This window comes from Colossoma macropomum, unplaced genomic scaffold, assembly GCF_904425465.1.
Source record: "Colossoma macropomum unplaced genomic scaffold, Colossoma_macropomum, whole genome shotgun sequence".
In the NCBI taxonomy this organism is placed as follows: domain Eukaryota; kingdom Metazoa; phylum Chordata; class Actinopteri; order Characiformes; family Serrasalmidae; genus Colossoma; species Colossoma macropomum.
In genome coordinates, this window is record NW_023494784.1 from 23,386,099 (window position 1) to 23,405,540 (window position 19,442).

General features: G+C 38.2%; 2 protein-coding genes across 5 annotated transcripts; one reads left to right on the forward strand and one right to left on the reverse strand.

Moving 5' to 3' along the window:
• The first annotated feature begins 488 nt into the window (after positions 1 to 488).
• popdc2 (popeye domain containing 2) lies at positions 489 to 6,766 on the forward strand. Of its 2 annotated transcripts, none has more exons than XM_036559894.1 (4): positions 489 to 2,199; positions 2,880 to 2,988; positions 3,645 to 4,068; positions 5,099 to 6,766. In XM_036559894.1, the coding sequence occupies exons 1-4, from the start codon at positions 1,703 to 1,705 to the stop codon at positions 5,179 to 5,181; spliced, it is 1,113 nt and encodes a 370-aa protein (XP_036415787.1). In that variant the 5' UTR covers positions 489 to 1,702; the 3' UTR covers positions 5,182 to 6,766. The 2 variants fall into 2 exon arrangements, with proteins under 2 accessions (XP_036415787.1, XP_036415706.1); XM_036559813.1 differs by having other exon boundaries at positions 490 to 2,199; positions 3,645 to 4,208.
• On the reverse strand, positions 5,665 to 18,247 carry pla1a (phospholipase A1 member A). Of its 3 annotated transcripts, XM_036559694.1 has the most exons (12): positions 17,707 to 18,247; positions 14,653 to 14,720; positions 14,168 to 14,387; positions 13,860 to 14,037; positions 13,643 to 13,751; positions 12,740 to 12,841; positions 12,434 to 12,526; positions 10,771 to 10,956; positions 9,562 to 9,651; positions 9,357 to 9,465; positions 9,071 to 9,226; positions 5,665 to 7,119 (listed from the first exon to the last, which is right to left on the reverse strand). In XM_036559694.1, coding segments are annotated over exons 2-12 (1,326 nt in total). In that variant the 5' UTR covers positions 14,654 to 14,720; positions 17,707 to 18,247; the 3' UTR covers positions 5,665 to 7,037. The 3 variants fall into 3 exon arrangements, with proteins under 3 accessions (XP_036415587.1, XP_036415433.1, XP_036415511.1); XM_036559540.1 differs by lacking the exon at positions 14,653 to 14,720 and having other exon boundaries at positions 17,707 to 18,244; XM_036559618.1 differs by lacking the exon at positions 14,653 to 14,720 and having other exon boundaries at positions 10,771 to 10,938; positions 17,707 to 18,243.
• Between the last annotated feature and the right edge of the window lie 1,195 nt (positions 18,248 to 19,442).

The window sequence follows — 19,442 nt, forward strand, 5'->3', positions numbered from 1 at the left end:
CTTCCACAGGAGGGACTTGTATGCAGACAACTGTTTTGACAGAAGTAGTAATACTCCAGAATGTTCAGGAAGAGCTGAGATGTGTTTGCATGGTCAAAGTGAAAGTGACTAGATTATTGCTTGTAGGTGAGGAGAAAAGCAGTTCAAGTGAGAACATCCTGTTGTATATACTTTCTTTGTAAAAAGTGTACTGGATTTTGTTTTTCTTGTGAAGTATGATGAATTTATGAGTGAGTCATATGCAAAAGTGTCTGCATTCACAAGTTACATAAAACATACATATATTTGTGTTTCTTAAGGATGTTCATGAATACTCTTTTGGTAGATAAAATATGGCCAGCTGGCAGCTGCTATTTAAACCCTGCATGTTATATAAACTAGTATGGGTTTCATATTTCAGAACAATAACTATAAACTCTCATTAATGGAATATGTAAGTAATTTTTAATGTTTGTCTGCCACGCCTGGAACACTTGTTGATGTTTCTTTGTACTTAGAAAAAGAACAGAAAACCTGCTTAAGAGCACACGTACAGTAGAAGCTGATGAACAGATGCCTGTTTTAAGTCAATTTTCTTTTCTGTTCTAAAGGAAATTATTGTTTGTGGTCATCAGTTGTATACCACAAATGTGGCAGATAGCAATTAAGTTGAAAAACACTGGAATATTCTTTAATCACACATTAAAAATAGGAGCAATAGATGTTACATTGATGTAATACTATCTAAAATAATTTGAAATCACCTTGTTTTCACACAGTTACACATTCCACATTATAAAACACCACACTGTGTGGACATGGCTTGTATTGCATGTTTCCCACACTACAACTAAGACAGCAGAGGTTTGATTATCTGAACATCATAGCAAGCTACTAAACCCCTGCTGAGGAGTAAAATGGTGCAGCCCTCTGATAGTAGCTGTTGGGCCAAGATATGAGAAGGGAGTGTCAGAGAGAGGGCAGTAAACAGTGTAACATGACCTCTGTAAAACTACCCATATCACAGTCTCCATGCCAAGATTCTGCCCTTACACTGCCCAAATGTGCCGAGAAGAAAACCTTTTTGTGAGTGAAAGACTCAAATCTGGTGAAACCTGCTGCAACTTTGAAAAATTTGTGTGGCACTCTTGGAAACTTTTCCTGCTGTCACTTGTTATCGTCCCTCGTCTCTCTCCCTGCTCTGGTGTGTTATGTTAAGTAGCTGCTCTGCTTTCTGTCTCTGGCTCTTTCCTCCTTGGGTTTCAATTCCAAACATGGTTATCCTACTAGAGGTGTCTCACCCCCCTCTCCCCCCAGCTCTCTTGCCCTGTGTTGCCAGCAGTGCTCAGTCCACTGTAGAAGAGACACGGCAGAGAGACAGAAGGAGGACATAGTAGGAGATATAGTGAAAATTATAAAGGTGGAGAGGGTGCAAGAAAGATGGAGAAGCTCAGAGAATGAAAGCAGCTACATTCCAGTTGTGTTTTTGATTGTGGATAAAGGGAATAAGGAGCAAAAAGTTCCTTCTCTGTGAACAAGAAGGCATAAGGAAACAATCCTTTGACCTGTATTTGATTTTGCATTCTTTGCAAACGCCTTGGCTTTACTTAAAGGGGTTTTTCCAGGATGCAGCAAACAAGAGCAGTCATCTGAAGACCTGTTTTGGAGTCATACTGAGTGAAGCTCTCGTGACTGGATGTTCTGAGAGCACAGCATACGCAAAATGAGTGACGACAACTTAACCGTGTTCGATACCATAATCTATGGTCACCCACCATGTGAAGGATGGTCCAACAGCACAGAAGGTGCCATGTACCACCTGGGTAACACTATCCTGTTTTTGGGGTACATGGGTGGAAGTGGAGCTTATGGAGCACTTTACATTTTCAGTTTCCTGGCTCCTGCTTTCCTCTGTCTAGCCCTGTGGGGCTGGATGTCAGTGTGTGGCCTTGATGTCTTCATCTGGAACCTGGTGCTGATGCTGCAGTGCCTGGTCCAGGTGTGCCACCTGATATTTCGGCTGATGCAGGATGGTTTGGCCAGCGAGGAGCTTTCTGCCCTCTACTCTGCAGTCTATCTGCCACTGGATGTGCCTGTGCAGGTGTTCAAAGAGATAACTGCGGGCTGTGAGAACAAAGTGCTCTCTCTGGAGGCTGAAGAGACCTACGCTGTAGAGGGAAAAACACCTATTGACCAGCTCTCCTTTCTGCTCTCTGGAAGGTCAGTAAGATTGTTTTACTGTGTGACATAGACAGGGCTCAATTTGTTAAAAAAGAGAAGACAAAAAATATTGTTGTTATGTAATATGACCTACTATAGTCTACTATATAATTCAATTCCATTCATATTTGAGATTTACACAGCTTGGATGTACCCCAATCCTTGCCTCCATTTGTTAAAACCTACCACCACCATTGATTTTTTAAAATATTTATTTATTTACTTACTTACTTACTTACCTATTTACTTATATTATTTTACTACTAGATATACCCAAACTGTATATTACACAAACTTTGTCTTGTTTTTAACAAATGCTATGTTTTAGTTAGGCATTTACCCAAGACAGGACATATTCAGCTGTTACACATCTCAAAGTCAGATGTTCAATAGCTGAAATGACTGATTTTGATGATATATATCATCTAATTATTGGTTTCAGAGCTGTCTTATTCTCACATAACTCACAAAACTTGGAAGAATTTATGCAAACATAAACAAAACATATAACATAATGCAGAAGGATAAATGGTTTAGAAGATTTGTGTGTGTGTGTGTGTGTGTGGGTGTGTGTGTTTATTTACTCACTTGCTTTATTCATTTGCTTAATTAGAATCACAATCGCAGCCACAAGCTTTTCAGCTACAAATCAAACCCTGTTCTCTTTCTCTCATTTGTAGGATTCGAGTGTCTTTAGAAGGGCAGTTCCTTCATTACATCTTCCCTCACCAGTTCCTTGATTCTCCAGAGTGGGAATCCCTCAGACCAACAGAGGAGGGGAATTTCCAGGTGCCAGAATAGATGTTTTCCCTAAGCCCTTTAGACCTTCCCTAAGCTTTGCCTTACTACTTTAATGTGTAGTATAATCAAAATGTTTTCCATATCCACTTTTTACTTATAAAAATAAGGGTTCCTAAATGGTTCTTGGCTTGAACAAATGGTTTTAGGAAAGCAATTTCAATTGATATTGAATGTGAGTGTAAAAATGCATTGTGACTTTGTGATATAGCAATTCAAAACTACGACAGTATTCATTTGGAGATGTGATCTAAAGCAACTGCATTATTTTGAAGCCGAAGTTTGCAAATGGTCAGCAGCTCCACTTGCCTCCCAGCACTAGTATGCATTTTATGTCATTCGAATTTTGTTCAAACTGTCATAAGTATACAGAATCATAAACTTAGTATCATGAATTGAACTGAATCGCGGACCAAGTTGACACCGCAGTATAGAACCTTTAGATTATGTAGAGGTTCTTTGCGTTTTTTCAAATTTGTTTATCTCATTTATGACAGTGCTTCTTTAAAGAACCATCAATTGAAATGTTTTTTAGCAACCCAGAAGTGTTTCTTGTATGGAATCACTTTCAAAGAACCTGTTTGGCAACTTTATTTATCTCCAGCATTTAATATTGACATATCTTAAAACCTCAAATCTCCCCTCAGGTGACCCTGACTGCAGAGACAAATTGCCGTTACATCTCCTGGCGTCGGCGGCGCCTTTATCTCCTTCTGTCTAAGGATCGCTACATCGCTCGTCTCTTCTCGGTAATGCTGGGTAGTGATATTGCAGACAAGCTGTACTCACTCAACGACAAACTCTTTGCCAAGAGTGGTGTACGTCTCGACATCCGCCTGCCGAGCCTCTACCATGTTCTTGCACCCTCTCCGCCAAGCAGTGAGAGGGACAGTGCCAGTTCCCCACCCAGGGGGAGCCATGGGGATCAGATGACTGGGACCATGGAGCCAATACCTGCCAACCAGCATGTAGATGCACCATCTTCCCAGCAAGGCCAGGAGAAAGACCCGGTGCCCAAACCTCAGGCATCTCAGCGACAGCCCTGGCCCTCGGACACTGAGATGCCCTCTGGTGAGGACTCAACCAGCCTAGTCCTGGAGGACTTTGCTGATATGATAGGCTCTCTAGTGGACTATGGGAGTGAGAGGGATTATTTGAAGTAGAAAATGGGGTGCTGAAGCTAACACACTGGGCCACTTCTTAAGTTACATGTAAGTACACACAACTGAGCAGGGTGGGAATGGTACAGCGGGGAGAGGTGTGTGTTTTGCTTGAAGTGGCACATTTGCACTAATTTGGCATTGAGCACTTGACTAACTGAGAGAATGGGCAAATGTGGAAATGGAATTTGCTTTGGAACAATGTCGAATGTCACATTAGTTTTTTTCTGTATTAGTCTAATGTCACGGTCTTTGCACATATCTAATGATATGTGATCATTTAAAGAACTGAACTTATCCTGGTCTATCACTGTTTATTTGAGGGAGAGGGATCAGAGGATTACTGTTACCTCAGATATGACTAATTAGCACAATAGACCATTATTTCGACATAAATGCAGTTAGGTTTCAGATATTTCTTGATTAGGATTGTTTCTTGTGTTAGTTACATTTGCAGAGTGCAAAAAGTTTTGTCATTCTCCCAAGGTACACATTTGTGTGTGTGTGAGACTTGTTTAAAGGCTGGAAAGTCAAGGCATACCCTCCGTACCCAAAGATCCAAAGCTCCATTAACTCGGCACTGCCTTCTTTCCAAAGGCATGCCTGCACCAACTGCGGCTGGAATTGCATTTCATGAAGGGGAGGAAAGGGTGGTGTTGGATAGCAGGACAGCTGCAGGGAGTAGGAGGGCTCCACTGTCATTGAAATGCTGACCTTGACAAGGTCTGTGGAGGAATGAGAGATATGGGTTTGGGTGGAGTCATAGCATGCACCATAGAGTAGAAAGGGGTAGTTATATCAGGCGGTAACTTGAATTAAAGCGATGAGACAATCTTATTATATGCCACAGTATTGCTCATATAATGAATAGGCATCTATTTAATCTATTTAAGACTGTAAATGTCCACTTACCTTTTTGATTTTCTTCATAAATCTAACAGAAGGTGATACTCCTGGAAGGTTTCCACATCGATTCCAAAGAGGACGGGCTCCACTGGCTCCCACGGACACCCCGAGGCTCTAAAAATAGTCTAATCCATAAACAAAGCATACCATGGTCTGCAGCAGAACTAAAGCCTCACTTAATCCACTACCAGTGCCTCATTTCCTCTGTTGTCATAGGTTATGTTTAAATGGGGACAAGTACAAGCACATTGAATGGACAGTGCAGGAAGGTTTTAAAAGGATTTAACTATTTGAGGATACTAGTAAAGCATAAATAATCCCTTCTCCTGGTCGAGCTCAACAAAGCCAAAAAGTTTTGTTACAGCCAATTCCATATGCTACCATTACAGTATTTTTTGTTATTGTCAACTATTTTTGCTCATTGTTGTTAGGTCTGTAGACACTGTAGCTTTATTTCACTTGTGATGTTTCACTTCACATTACACATGCTTAGAAGTCACTGTGCTTCTTCCTTTCCTCACATCACACTGTGTGCTTTTGCATTTTATTTACAACATATGATAAATCATGAGCGGAAAGCAAACACTACAACAGCATACACTGACTTACACTGTCTTTATTTTACCACATTAAATCACTGTATTTTCTTGGGGCCAATTTTCTTTAATAAATACACATCACAGTCTGCAGTTTCATTGCCTGCAGTAGATAAGGCCTTACATTGCCCCTTGCCAAGAATTATGGACACCCTTAAAAAAGACTACCAAGAAAGGCTATGGAAAATATGTTTATAAATAAATATATCTTTGTGTTTTAGCAGCTTAATCTTGTACTGGGAACATCAGAGAAATCTAACTTTTCAGTAAAAAAGAAAATATTAAAATAAAACAGATCTATGAGTCTTTCTCAAAAGCATAATTATTTCTTTTAACCATAAAAATGTATACCAACAAACTATTGTTGTCAAACCACAGGTGTAAGCATGGGGAGTTTGGAATTTGCCGAACTCGAAACTGGATCTGGGTTCTATGGCCATAGATGAGAAAAAATGCATTTTTGCAACAAATATATGAAGTAAGCTTTGACATATAAAGAGTCAAGGTAGAAAAGAATCTGATCCCAAATGAAGTATGGTGGTGGATGCATGATGCTGTGGAGCTCAGGGTCCCAGGGAATATTGTTAAGGATATACAACATCATCAACCAAATATTTAATACTTGTCTTGGGTATTTTTTCCTTATAAAATTGATAAAGTGTGTGATCCAGCTGCTAAACTGTTAAACAATAAAAATGGTCTTTTCATAGCATTTTTTGCTCATCTTCACCAGACGTGTCAATAATTTGGCACAGTTTTATACTTTTTAATTACAGAATGTTCTGTAGGCACAATATATAGGTTTAAATATAGCCACTGTATATGGTATCTCGTTAGAATAATCCAATATGTAAGAAACAGCTACTGACACATTAACAGTTAGTGTTCATGTTAACCATGTTGCAATATTTGAGATTAAACAGAAGAAACCAACAAAACTGAGCTCCAGTAATTTACCAGTGGTAAATGTCCTAAGTACTACTCTGTGATATTTAATTGCAGACAAGCGATATTGACAACTAATGCATTTGTACATGGTATTTCACACATTATACATGTAAAATATGAGATGTTAATAGAACACTTTAATAAATGCTCTTGACATTACACGGCTTGAAGTGTAGCACTTCCATTGTGTGTTGTTTGTGCGTCAGTTTTCTTCCAAGTTATAGAACTGCTGCCTATTGTGCATGTTTGTTCATTTGTTTTTTTGCTGAAGCATGAAGCGAATACAATTATATGATCATGTGCACATATACGTGGACCCTTTTCCCCTTGCTAGAATTTCTATATGAGTGTACATAAAAGTGGACATTCTGACACCTTGCTTCTGTAGGTTCTGTCCACTGTGCAGGAGATTCTGTCTCCCTTAGTAAGTTCAGCACAACTGGACAAAGTCATGTGACCATGGTGCTCCCCTTCCAATGTTTATGTTCTCCACACACAATGGATCGGTCCTCCTGTAAGCACATGAAAGAACAGAAGCACACACAAGTACATACATGTTGACATAACACCCGCAATGAGTCTGTCATACATTGTATATTTAAAGATATTAATAAGTTAATGTCATACACTCTGTGTACTTAAGAAATATAAATGATTTGTCCTTTTTGCTAAACTTATTTCACTTCCAGTCAAAACAGCCATTATGTACAAGTCATTGACTTTTCAGGAGAATATTTTGGTGCAATTAAAAATAAGATAATTCACTTGCATGAGGAAAGTGAAAGTCAGAGTAAATAAGTAAACAACACAGGAGTTTCTAAAACTATAATTAAAAAATGATTAAAAGATATAGAAAAAACAACTGTGCAAAACCTAGTAGACCACCAAAAGTGACACCATCAGTGAAACAGTACCTAAAGCTTTCATCTTTGAGAGAGAGGAGAAAATCAAGATCCACTCTTGCTTCAGATCTGAAAAATACAAAATTGTTTCTGTCCATCCTCCCAATGTGACAAAACAGCTCAACACTATGAGTCTGAAAGCTCAGCTGCCAAGAAGCTGTTACTAAGAAAAGGAAATGGAGGATAGTGCAGAAAATTTGCAAATCATAGAAGCTGCTGGTGCTTTTAGAACAGTGCACTGGCCTAAACATAACTGAATGTGTTAAAGATTACTTGCATCATTACATCAAAACCTGTGAAATTATCACACAAAGGATTTCACAAGTTTTCTGGAATAACTGTATAGTCTGTTTGGTGCTGTATCTAAAACAGTGAACAACTGAGGACAGCTTCTCCAAGTACACAGTTAAAGGGAAATAAAAAGTTCTTGATGTCAGATGGGTCATAATTATTTGGCTTTTTCAGCGTCTTCAGCATGACACTTGACGTAGTTTTGAGGCCAAAACGGACAAACAATGAATGCTGAAAACACCAAAGTAAATCCAAAGACCGAAACATAGTAGGCTATTAGTTGCAATCATATTTTTATGATATCAGTGCTGAGAATAAAACATAAATTGAACTATAGTCTTTGTATGTTGGTGACACCCATGGAAAAAAAGTAGGACTACCCACCTCTGAAATCCCAGTTTAAATCCACATTTACATTTACTTTAAACTGGCATTATCTAATTTCATTTTAAATGGTTATTAGACTATAAAATGGTAATTCAAAAAAACATTGTCACATTATGCATAATAACACTTTGCAAAAAAACAGCACATTTTTGTCATTTATTATTTTAACTGGAATTATTTGAATACAGCAGCTGTTTTTACATCCTTTACAGGGAGGGTCTTTGAGTAGAGGTGCGGGAGGAGTCCAGCCAACACAATTTTTCAGGGCCTAGTCATTTCTTCGTGCAGGCCTGATCGTGACAAATAGAAAATGCAACCAACTTCTAAAAATGAACTTCAGAAAAATACATTTCTTTTAAAGCCTGAAGGCAAGTCTCCTGAAATGAATGAAAGCTGTAACAGAAAGCAAAGAGTGGACATACTAAATACCAAAAGATTTGATATTACATTTGGTCGTGCTTCCATGGAATTTTCCGCTATATATCATCGCTGTCCAAAAAACCACATGTATTTCCAGTTCTGCCGATTTTTTTATTTTTCTGCATCATTTTAGCACAGCAGCTGCCCTTTACATTGTGTGAAAATTTCATGATAAATTGACCAATATAAAAGCTCTATAAGCATTTGGACTCTTTACATTAACTTGCATCCAATTCAGACAGTTTTTGTGGTCTCCTGTAAAGTTACTATTTTATTATTTTGGAGATGTTTTTCTTTGGACAGTGAGGACATGTTCTATTTTTTCTGTCCTTGTACTTATTGTGTGTTTTGACTGGACATGAAATAAATGAATGGTGGTCTCTGTCTTTTGCACAGTACTATAGAAGTCAGAGGTAAGGAATGCAAAGAAAGCTCAGGAAGAGATCGAAAGGCTGATCTTTACCTCATTTTAGGGATCTCAGAGATACAGATGTATTCAAAGTGAATGTTCCCTTGTCTGTATAATAGGGCTCCAGTATTCTTCACTTGAATAGCATCAATCTTACAGAGGGCCTCTGGATGTCCCACTACTTTTTTATAAACAGTTTTGTCTGTCTGTCTGAAATGTGTACACAGAAAACATTTATAAGTATATAACACAAATTTAGTCAATAACATGAGTTTATTAGCCAATAATATGTGGTAGTGGTTGGATAAAAGAGAGCTGTTTGAAGGCCGGTGGCACACACAGCCTGAGTCTCTGCTCTGTCTCAGCAACGCTCATGGAGATCAGGGTGACCTGCACCTCAGCACTCTTCTCCAGTGGAGATACCTTCAGCTCAATCAGGATGTGTTGAGCTAAGAGTGAAGACAAAGGTGAAAAGCTGAAAGATCCTTTTTATGTAAGCCACAAAATAGCATGTTGAGATCAGACTACATGTGTCTATAACCCACCACAGAAAGGAGCTTCAGATGTAGTCAGGAGGTAGACTTTCTCTTGTTTGGGGAGAGGTGATACCGTTATCCCACTGTTCTTCAGCAAGCCTGACACATAAACAGACAAGTAGCAGCATCTGTTAACTAAAACTATAATTATTTTTATTACGCTCCATTAAAAGATTAGATGTACTGGATGCACCAGTGCTCACATAGGCCACTGCCAATTCTGTTAAAAGGGCATTCTGGCCTAAAAGTAGAGTTTAACATGTTATTTGTTGTGGTCAGTAGTATTCTGTAGTCCAGCGCCATATGCCTTCCCATCATCTGTTTGACACAATTTTTTTTTTTTTTTTCACATTTTTTCATGTTTTCATTCATTAGTGTTTTCTCACTACAATACCCAGCATGCATGGTGCAAATACATGATACAACCTTTAGGAATCCCTGAGGTGTCAACCAATCCTGATCTCTTTAGCTACTGCTCACTGGATCAAGCTAGCACTACTGTAAATCATACCTCGTAAAGAAAAAATTGATTCTATCCTAATTCAGTATAAAATGGATGCCTGAGAAAAGAGGACAAATTGAGGTATAGCATCTCGCTTACTTTAGCTTTCACTTGCTAGTTTGTTCTCAACCTCATCTGACAGGGAATTTCTGTCATTTAAGTAATCCATTTTCTTCTTCATAATGTTATATGACAGCAAAAGGATATTCAGCTTCTTAGTAGTACTATTAGTTATATGGTTTTCTTCTGCATTCAGCAGCCAGAAAAAAAATTAAATGGCACCCCAAAGCAGTTGTAGCTTTTAAAAAACTTTCTTCCACCCTCAAGATGGATCATCTTCAGAAAAAAATCTTCAGAAAAAAAAAACTCCACTACTGTGGTACCACTGTAATGCGAGTAAGCATATTTACAACCGTTCATTTTGGCCAAAGTGTCCCTATAACCTAAACTGAGATGAGCTCAGTTTATTAGCATCTGATTGCAATTATTTAGCTTGGGACCAGCACAAAAATAGCAGACTCCCAAAGTGTTTCTGGATTTTCTTTGGAGTTGAATGCATTTTAATATATAATATAGATTTATTTTTATAGCATAATACACCAAAATCAGCCTAATAGGTCAACAGGATATCTAAATGTATATGCTTATATATACTGTGAAGAGTGTCCATTATAAACACATGGCTGGACATTGATGGGCTCTAAATGTTGTCTTACCTATTTGAGGGCAGGCACCGTTGAATGCTTTATCACAGCTGGTGCACTGGCCTGCTAGAAAGTCCTCATAACTGGAGCAGGGGAATCCAGTCAGGGTACAGGGGCCATTCAGCATGCTTACATACACATGCAGTGCCCTCATGTGGTCGCAGATCACATAGCCATACACTGGAAAGTAAATAAGAACTGACAGCAAACAGGGATTCTCAGCTAAACACTGCTGCTAATGTTCCCTCTACTGCATTTCCCCTTTAAACATATTGACTAAATTCCCTTTAACGCAGATACTTGGCAAAATAAATAAGATTTCAAAAACATAGACATTCTTAGCTAACCGAGTGCTAATGTATTTTAGCATTAATCCTATAGAGCAGGGGTGGAGGGCTGGGGCACAGTTCTTTTCTCTGCACATACACTATATGAACAAAACTATTGGGACGCGCCTCCTAATTATTGAGTTCAGATGTTTCAGTCGCACCCACTGCCAACAGGTGGATAAAATTAAGCACATAGCCTTGCATTCTTGATAGACAAACACTGGCAGTAGAAAGCTACACACAAGCCTATAGTTAAAATGCACAATGCCAAGCGTTGTGGGGGGAGTGGTGTAAAGCACCCCACTACTGGTCTGTGGAACAGTGGAAATGTATTCTGTGATGAATCATGCTTCTCTATCTGGAAGTCTGATGGACCAGTCTGGGTCTGGCAAATGACAGGTGAGCATTTCCTGCCTGACTGCATTGTGCGAACTGTAAAGTTTGGTGGAGGAGGGATAATGCTATGGGCTTGTTTTTCAGGGGTTGGCCTAGGCCCCTTAGTTCCAGTGAAGTGAAATCTTAATGCTTCAGCATACCAAGACATTTTGGACAACTGTATGCTTCCAACTTTGTGCGAAAAGTTTGGGGAAGGCCCTTTTCTGTTCCAGCATGACTGTGCCCCAGTGCACAAAGCAATGTCCATAAAGACAAGGCTGGGTGAGTCTGTTGTACAAAAAACTTGACTGGTCCTCAAAGAGACCTCAACCCCGCCTTACACCTTTGGGATGAACTAGAACAGAGATTGCAAGCCAGGCCCTCTCGTCCAACATCAGTGTCTGTCCTCATAAATGCTATTCTGAATGAATGGGCAAAAATTCCCACAGATACACTCCAAAATCTGTAGAAATCCTTCCCAGAAGAGTGGACAAAAAGAGAACCAACTCTGTGTTAATGCCTATGGATTTAGAATGGGAAGTCATAAAAGCTCCTGTAGGTGTCCCAATACTTTTGTCCAAATAGTGTACCAAATAAACCTAGTAAATAACTGCTGAGTTGAATCAGGAGTGTTTGAGCAGAGAAATCATTCAAATGTGCCAGACTGTGGGCCTCTAGGCCTGGAGCTGGACACCCCTCTAGCACCTAAACTTCAGATGCATGAGTTCATTAATATTATTAGTCATTTTAAAGCTGTATTTAGTAATAACCTGTTAGGTTTGTGAGGTTTTAAAGGCCCAATCAAACCCTTCCTCATAAGTGACTATTAGTAATGTACAGTTTAGTGATTTTAATTCTACTGTGACAGTCCATTAGTGCTGGAAACTAGCTTGCCCATTCCCAAGACTTCTGACAGGACATTCTTAGTCAGTTAAGCTGCTGTCTTTGCTCTCAATAGTTTGTCTACATACTTGACGCAAACCTTGACTGTGCACATCCCGTTTGGTCCTTGCCACCATTTAAGAAAAAATCCACGTGTCCAACAGGAATAGAGATGCCAAAACCTGCCAAATGTAGGCAAATTATTAAAACAAGTATAGAACCAATGAATAAATAGCAGGATACACATATTGTGTGGTTGGTTGGTTGGTTTACAAATTTCTTTCAGTAAAAAATTATATAAGCAGGAAAAGCAGCATTGTATAATCTGTCTTTATCCTCATTTCACTGCAGGAATGTATAAAGTCATGGAAGGTAAAGTCTTGTTTCTTTCTCACAGTCAGAGTCAGTGTGTATGGCCTCAACAAACATGGCGTCTGAGGGATCCAGACGATTGAACGGATCAGCGTTCTTGAACATGGGGCCTGCTGGGTCCAGACCTGTGGAAATACATTGTGAAAGAGGGCTCAAGCCTAAGCACATTAATGAATAAGTGAAAGTATCATAGTGTAACCACTCACAATGAAAGCCTAATGTTTTATTGAGTTTTAACTAATCTAGAAAACCTGATGCTTGCTAGAAGGTCAAGGATTATAAATTTATAATATAGTAGGCGTCATTTGTCATATGTTGTGTACTTTACTGATCCTACAATTCTGCCCATGTTTATCTGTAACTGAACTTAAGACAAAAATCTTAATATGAACTCAACCTTGTCTCATCCTAACAGCCTTCTCTAAAGGACTCATCTAGGACTAAAAGAGTAACTATTATAATTTTCTCATCAAGGATTAACATGTGAGCAATAAAACTTTCCTCTAGGTCCTCTGCTTTTCTCAAGCAACAGGGATAATACATTAGCAGACTGTGTTGTGCTGTCCTTAATTAGCCTGTCCTCCTAACACAAACATCTGCTTTTGAAATCCGGGTAGTTGTGTCAATGCAGTGTTGTGTTTTTGGAGTGCTCTTTCTCACTCCATCTGAAAGCCCCATTCAAACAGTTGCACTGAGGCACTGTGTGTCTAGGGTTTTTGTAAACAGTCTGATTCATTGTGACCATCTATCTGGATCCTGGACAGATAAGACCCTGTAAAGCTTCTTCAGAGATGCCAATCTTGTACACAATCTCAGTGATAAGGTATATCATGTTTATTTTCACTTATTATATACACTTCAGAAAGTCACTTGGCATATAGTCTTTAATTTGGCTTTACTAAGTGGTGCATACATTTGTTCCTTACCTGTAATTCGTCCCAATTTGCCTTTAAATAGAGTCCCCACAAATCCTGCCACATGAGCTCCTAGGCTCACCCCAATTAAATGGAATGATTCCAGAGTACTACCATAGGTCTGCATGGACAAAATGGCACTATTAAATCTCTATGGTGACTCAGTGATGAAAAATGTCCACTATATTGACAGTATAGAAAGATACAATATATCTTATAGCACTCTTACTGTCAGCTGATTAATAAGAATTGATATCTGCAAGGCCACTTCCTTGTAGTTCTCCACCACTAGGTTGTAGGCAAAGGACGCCCGAAGGACCCAGTCTACAACCAAGACATTCACATCCTCCTTCTGTAACAAAGCTTGGGCTAATCCACTCACCCATGATGGCTTAGTGCCTATAGCCCTAAAAGAGATGGCAGTAAATTTATTGGAACAAAGAGTGAATTATTTGTAAGGAAGAGTCAGAGTTAACATTGCATTAATTGTAATTGTAAGCATTACCAGAGTGCAGATTATGTGGTCATGTGTCTTACCTGTACCCATGAACAATGACTTTAGTGGGAAGTGTGGAGTTGAAGTATGCGGTATGTTGCTGAGTGTGGTTGAGACAGTCCTGGGTGAAGAGGCTCGCGCAGTCTGCATTCTTTCGGGTTAGAAGCAGGTACTGGACCCGCACCTTGGTTCTTTGCTTGTATTCTCGCCAGGTGGTGTTGTTAAAATCAGCACACTTTGCTGTGGGTACTTCATCACTCACTGTGAGCATATACACGACATATCAGGTGAGAAAGGGGAATAGTGCACTCAGTAGAGGTTTAATGATATACAAGATGAGTGAGTTTACACAATTTTGCGCTGTAGCAATGAGGCTAATGTTGCTAACAAACACTAGATGTCAATAGTCACCCAAATTCTTTCTGTAAATACATCCCTGAAACTTCTGTCAACCCACACAAACATCATCTAGGTCTTCATCAAGGACATGCATACTTGTCTGTGTGGTTTAGGACACATGACTTACTGTGAGCTATAAAAATGAACGAAACGTCACTGTGTAGCTGAACACCAGGAGCAGCTACTTCCTCTCTGCTAAAAAAAAACAACATACCAGTGTCCAAAACACAACATATGCTAGTTATGGTGGTGATCAGCCTCACAGCTTCCATTGCTGCTGACTAGCATACCAGCATCCACAGGGCTGTCACATGCACACTCATCACACAAAACATGTGGATGCTAGATTACATTTGATTTCTGTTGTATCTATAAAACATACAGTATGTCCTCAGTTTGAAAATTAAAGATGAATAGTTATTTAGAAAGCATGAAGCATGAACATAATCTGTAGCATCCTTATGGCCATATGATGGGCATGCACACAAAGGGGAGTTAGAAGAGGGGGGTCAGCAGATAGAGGGATGTAAAAAAATTGTGCTATGGAGCAGTCGAACCGATTTCTCTGGAATAATGGGGCACCTTCAAAAATCTTGACACTTACATTGCAGAAGTAATCATCTGTAATTTCTGTAAATCTTTTTTACTGGGATTCATAAGAAAAGCAATCTATACTCTACAACTTGTACAAAATGCAGCATCAGAGATCCTAATAAAAAACAGAAGGGAGACCTCAAATTACCCCGTTTAAGAGAACTGCACTAGCTACCAGTATCTTTTAGGATAGATTTTTAAGTTCTTGTTTTTAAGGTTCTAAATGACCTAGCACCCACTTACATCACAGAATGTCAGTCTATGTACCAACATGTGATCTCAGATCTGCAGATCCTGACCTTTTGCAAACACTTTCTGTATAATCAAGGAAATGTGGACAGGCCTCTTTCTGTTATTATGCTTCTAAACTGTGGAACTTAGTTCCACCTTTTATTAGACAGAGCTCAGAGCACACTGTTAAGAAACATTTGAAAATATCTCTTTAACTTTGTGTTTTATCAAAATTCTATGCCTCTTTGGGTATCATTGGGCCTCATTCACCAATATTTTCTTCAAGTTTTTCTTAAATTTGGTATTGAGAAAATGTCCTAAGAAAAAGTTTACATCAGATTCATTATGTGTTCTTAAACTGCAGAATTGTTCACACCTTCGTGCTTTTGAGTGTGTGTTGATTCTGTTCTTACCTAAGAACAAATCCTGAATAAGAAAACATTAACGAAGGTCAGAATCTTTGTGAAAACTGAGTAAGTGGGTTTTAAGAAGAAATTTCATCTTAAGAACTGTTGGTGAATGAGGTCCAGTGTTTTTGATTTGATCTGTGACATTGCCTTATACAATTTTAAATTAATACTTCTAAAGTTCCTTCTACTGCTGAGCTTCATCAGTCTGTAAAGTACTTTGAGCTACCGCTGATATGAAAAGTGCTCTATGAAAAATTATATTATTATTATTATTATTATTATTATTATTATTATTATTATTATCATCCAACATCAGTAGCTGACCTCACTAATGCTGTAATGGCCAAATACAATTAAATCCTCACAGCAATGTTCCAACATCTAGTGTAAAGCCTTCCTAGAAGAGCATACTGTTACTGCAAAACTCCATATTAATATCTTTGATTTCAGAAGACATGTTGGATGAGACCAGGTGTCTACAAACTTTCAGACATATAGTGCATAAAGTAAACACTTTCATGAGGAATATTATCTGAAAGAACGGGCAGAAACTGAAACATTTAGTCCTAAAACTGACAAAAACTGTCTCACTTTGTACATATCATTGCACCATTCAGTATGCTGAAATTTAAAAAAAAATCCTTAAGGCAAGACAGCGCAGACAGAAATGACGGTTTTAGTTCAGTCAATATTTTTTTTTGCATATATAATTTTTTTTCCATCTATAACATGTCTTTTCTTAATCTGTAATAGCTCAACAGAAATAGAAATAGAAAAAGAAATGATTATTTCAGTGTGTTTGGTCAGACCATGTCTTACTGTAAGCTCTGTCACACTTATCTGCATTCAGAATCCAAAAATGTTGGTTTGTAGAATACCTGCATTCATGAAAATGTATATATACATTTCTAACCATATTTAGAAGAATATTACAAAGGATTTCCACTTTAAAAAGTTCCTCGTCAGATCTACTTAAAAGATTACTTTATGTGGAAACAAGCAATTGAAGTAGTTTTATTCAACTTAAAAAAAAAAAAACTACACTGAAAGAATCGTTCATTCAAAGTATTTATTTAGGGTGAATAAAACTAGTTAATTTACTTGTTACCACATGAAGTAATTTTTAAGTAGATCTGATGAGACACTTTTTATAGTGTAATCTATTGCTCATAGCTGGATTTATGCTAGATATTATACTACAAAATGACCTGGAAAAAAAGTTTTTAAATAAAGTGGATGGTATTTTCTTAATTAAACAATAAGAATCAGATTTCAATAATCTGTTCTGTAGAATACTTTCTCAAATGTTTCTTAATAATGAAATATAAACAATTAAATTCAAGACATTTTTTTTTTAGTAGATGACATCCCATTTGCATATCTAAACTTTCAACACAAAAAATACTTGTAGGAGTTTCAGTTATCAACAGACAAGATTCACTGTGATATTTCCCATTTTGGAAAAAGTCACCCTATTGCATCACATTCATAAGCTTTGAAAGAAGAAAGTTGAGGGTTAGCCAAGTTAGCAGAACTGGCTTATTTACAGCAATGTTCATTAATGTGCATTGTCCCTGAAACTGAATAAAGTTGACCAGTTTAACTTTATCATTATCATATCACACATGGTAGTTCTCTTGATGAAGGCCAATCAACTCATCACATGAACTCATAGGTAGGGGACTTAAGTTGTGCTTAAGTTGTGCTCTTTTGTTCTGGTAAACAGTTGATAATGATGTAAAGAAGGTTCTGATTATCACACTATGTATATCGCCAGAATATCTGTTTTTTAAATTAGCATTATATAGTATTTTGAGAAGTGTGAAACTGACATTAAACTAACAGTAATTAGCCACATTTGGCATAGTTTTTAAAGTTAGTATCAGCTGATTTTCAGCAGTTTAGGCTTCATTTGTTTGTAGTCTATGGAATATAAGTGCACTTACCAGTCACTGAAGTGGTACAGAGTGAAAGAAGTGTGCAGAGTTTAATCCATCTCCAGGTCATTTCTCCACAGAGTAAAGGTATGCCTTTCAGACAAGTTAAAATACAGCTATTCGATTCTTTTCTGTTGTACGTGTGAATAAACTTTCCACTTTCTACATTCTGCCAAACTCTAGTCCCTCCTTCTACATTTGGCCAAACCTCATTCTGTCCTTTTCTTTGAACCAGCGCTACAAGGCAGCTCTGGAATCCTCTTATTAGTGGAATTTACAGCAAGTAACAAGCTGCCTCACAGTGCTTGGCACTGAAAAAAGTGTTACAATATCCGATTAAATGAGATGAGGGAGCTTTTGGCAAGCTCTCATCTTCAGTCCTGCTGTGCTTTTATAACCTACAGCATTACTTGTGTGGTATTAAACCCCTGCATCCATTGGGTGCTTCTGAGAAGACAAACTTGCAGCTGGTCACGAAGGCTCTAACTCAAGCAATGTGAAACAAATGATCTGTGTTCATTGTGCTGCAGCTGGCTGTGAATCCATGACCTCACTGGGCTTAAATGTTTGTTTGTATCCAGCCGCTGGACTCTGGCCCTTGGCAGTATTTACTCTGTGCCTCTGAGAATTACTTCTGTTGGGGGTTGGTGTTTTAGTGTTGACAATTGATTGACCTCTTGACCCACAGATAAAGTACATACCTGTTTAATCTCCATTGCATTGGAGGCATACCTAAGTACTAAGGGCTGATGTACTCAAGTCAGAATTACAAAAAAGACACAATTTTGAGAATAACTTTTTATTTTTATTGACATGCTCGTTAACTCATGATGCTCATTAACAGTCAATATTAATGTTAGTATTTTTTTTTTAGTTTTACCTCATTTTAAAAAGAAAAAGCCAGTAAACATGAGGTGTACCATGTAACAGGCTCAGTAATCATTAATTCATGCAGTGCATTGCTTTAAGCAACTTTGTTTAAGAGAAGTAAAATAACATAAGAATCAATGGTCTTAACACAACGGGCTAAAAATGTGTGTTTTTGTAATCATTGGCATTTATAGATGTTTGTAACTGACATAGTAAGGGAAGGAGACAGTTGGACAAACATCTAAAACCCTGGTGTTGCTCCACTTCTTACAATTCTCTCATCTTTCCCTTTACAGGCCCTTGACTTTTTACAGACAATATTTTTTTTTAACCTGCACTCGTCAACCTCAACTTAACACTCTAAGTATAGCGTATCTACAAGTGGCCAGCACAAGGCTACGTGCACACCCTCTGCAAGGTTAACCTCAGTGAGCTAATTAGCTAACCATGCAAACTTTGTAATGCAAAACATTTTTTTGGAGAAGTCCGAACATAACATGCATACATTTAGTGAGTAATTGCTTTGCCACGCTATAAGCTTCGGTTTAAAACCATGGTGTATTGTGTTTCTTTCTGCGTTTCTGCCTGTCCACACTTTAGCTTGCTACCCAGCAAGCTACAGAATGTTGAAGCTGTTGAGATATTTAACCATTTTCAATTATTTTATTGCTATTGCTTATAAACATGCCATTTTTGAGGGGTCGAAAAGAGAAATACGTCAGATTGCAGTGATTTCTGGCCACTTCTGATGCTAAAGCTATGGAACTGCTCTTAGGGTGCGTCAGAGATTCCCCTGGCAAGCACAGTTGACGAGGACATGTTAAAATGAGAACTGAAACAATGTACAATGTATGCAACTATAAAAGCAGCCAAAT

Bases quoted from the DNA above. Each gene is read 5' to 3' on its own strand.
- popdc2 (XM_036559813.1), top strand. From the start codon at position 1,703: ATGAGTGACGACAACTTAACCGTGTTCGATACCATAATCTATGGTCAC. The intron at 2,200-2,879 runs GTCAGTAAGATT...TCTCATTTGTAG, and splicing joins TCCTTTCTGCTCTCTGGAAG to GATTCGAGTGTCTTTAGAAG. The intron at 2,989-3,644 runs GTGCCAGAATAG...ATCTCCCCTCAG, and splicing joins CAGAGGAGGGGAATTTCCAG to GTGACCCTGACTGCAGAGAC.
- pla1a (XM_036559540.1), bottom strand. From the start codon at position 17,767: ATGACCTGGAGATGGATTAAACTCTGCACACTTCTTTCACTCTGTACC. The intron at 12,842-13,642 runs GTAAGGAACAAA...GTATTTCCACAG, and splicing joins CAAATTGGGACGAATTACAG to GTCTGGACCCAGCAGGCCCC. The intron at 9,466-9,561 runs GTGGGTTATAGA...CTTCACTCTTAG, and splicing joins ATCTGAAGCTCCTTTCTGTG to CTCAACACATCCTGATTGAG.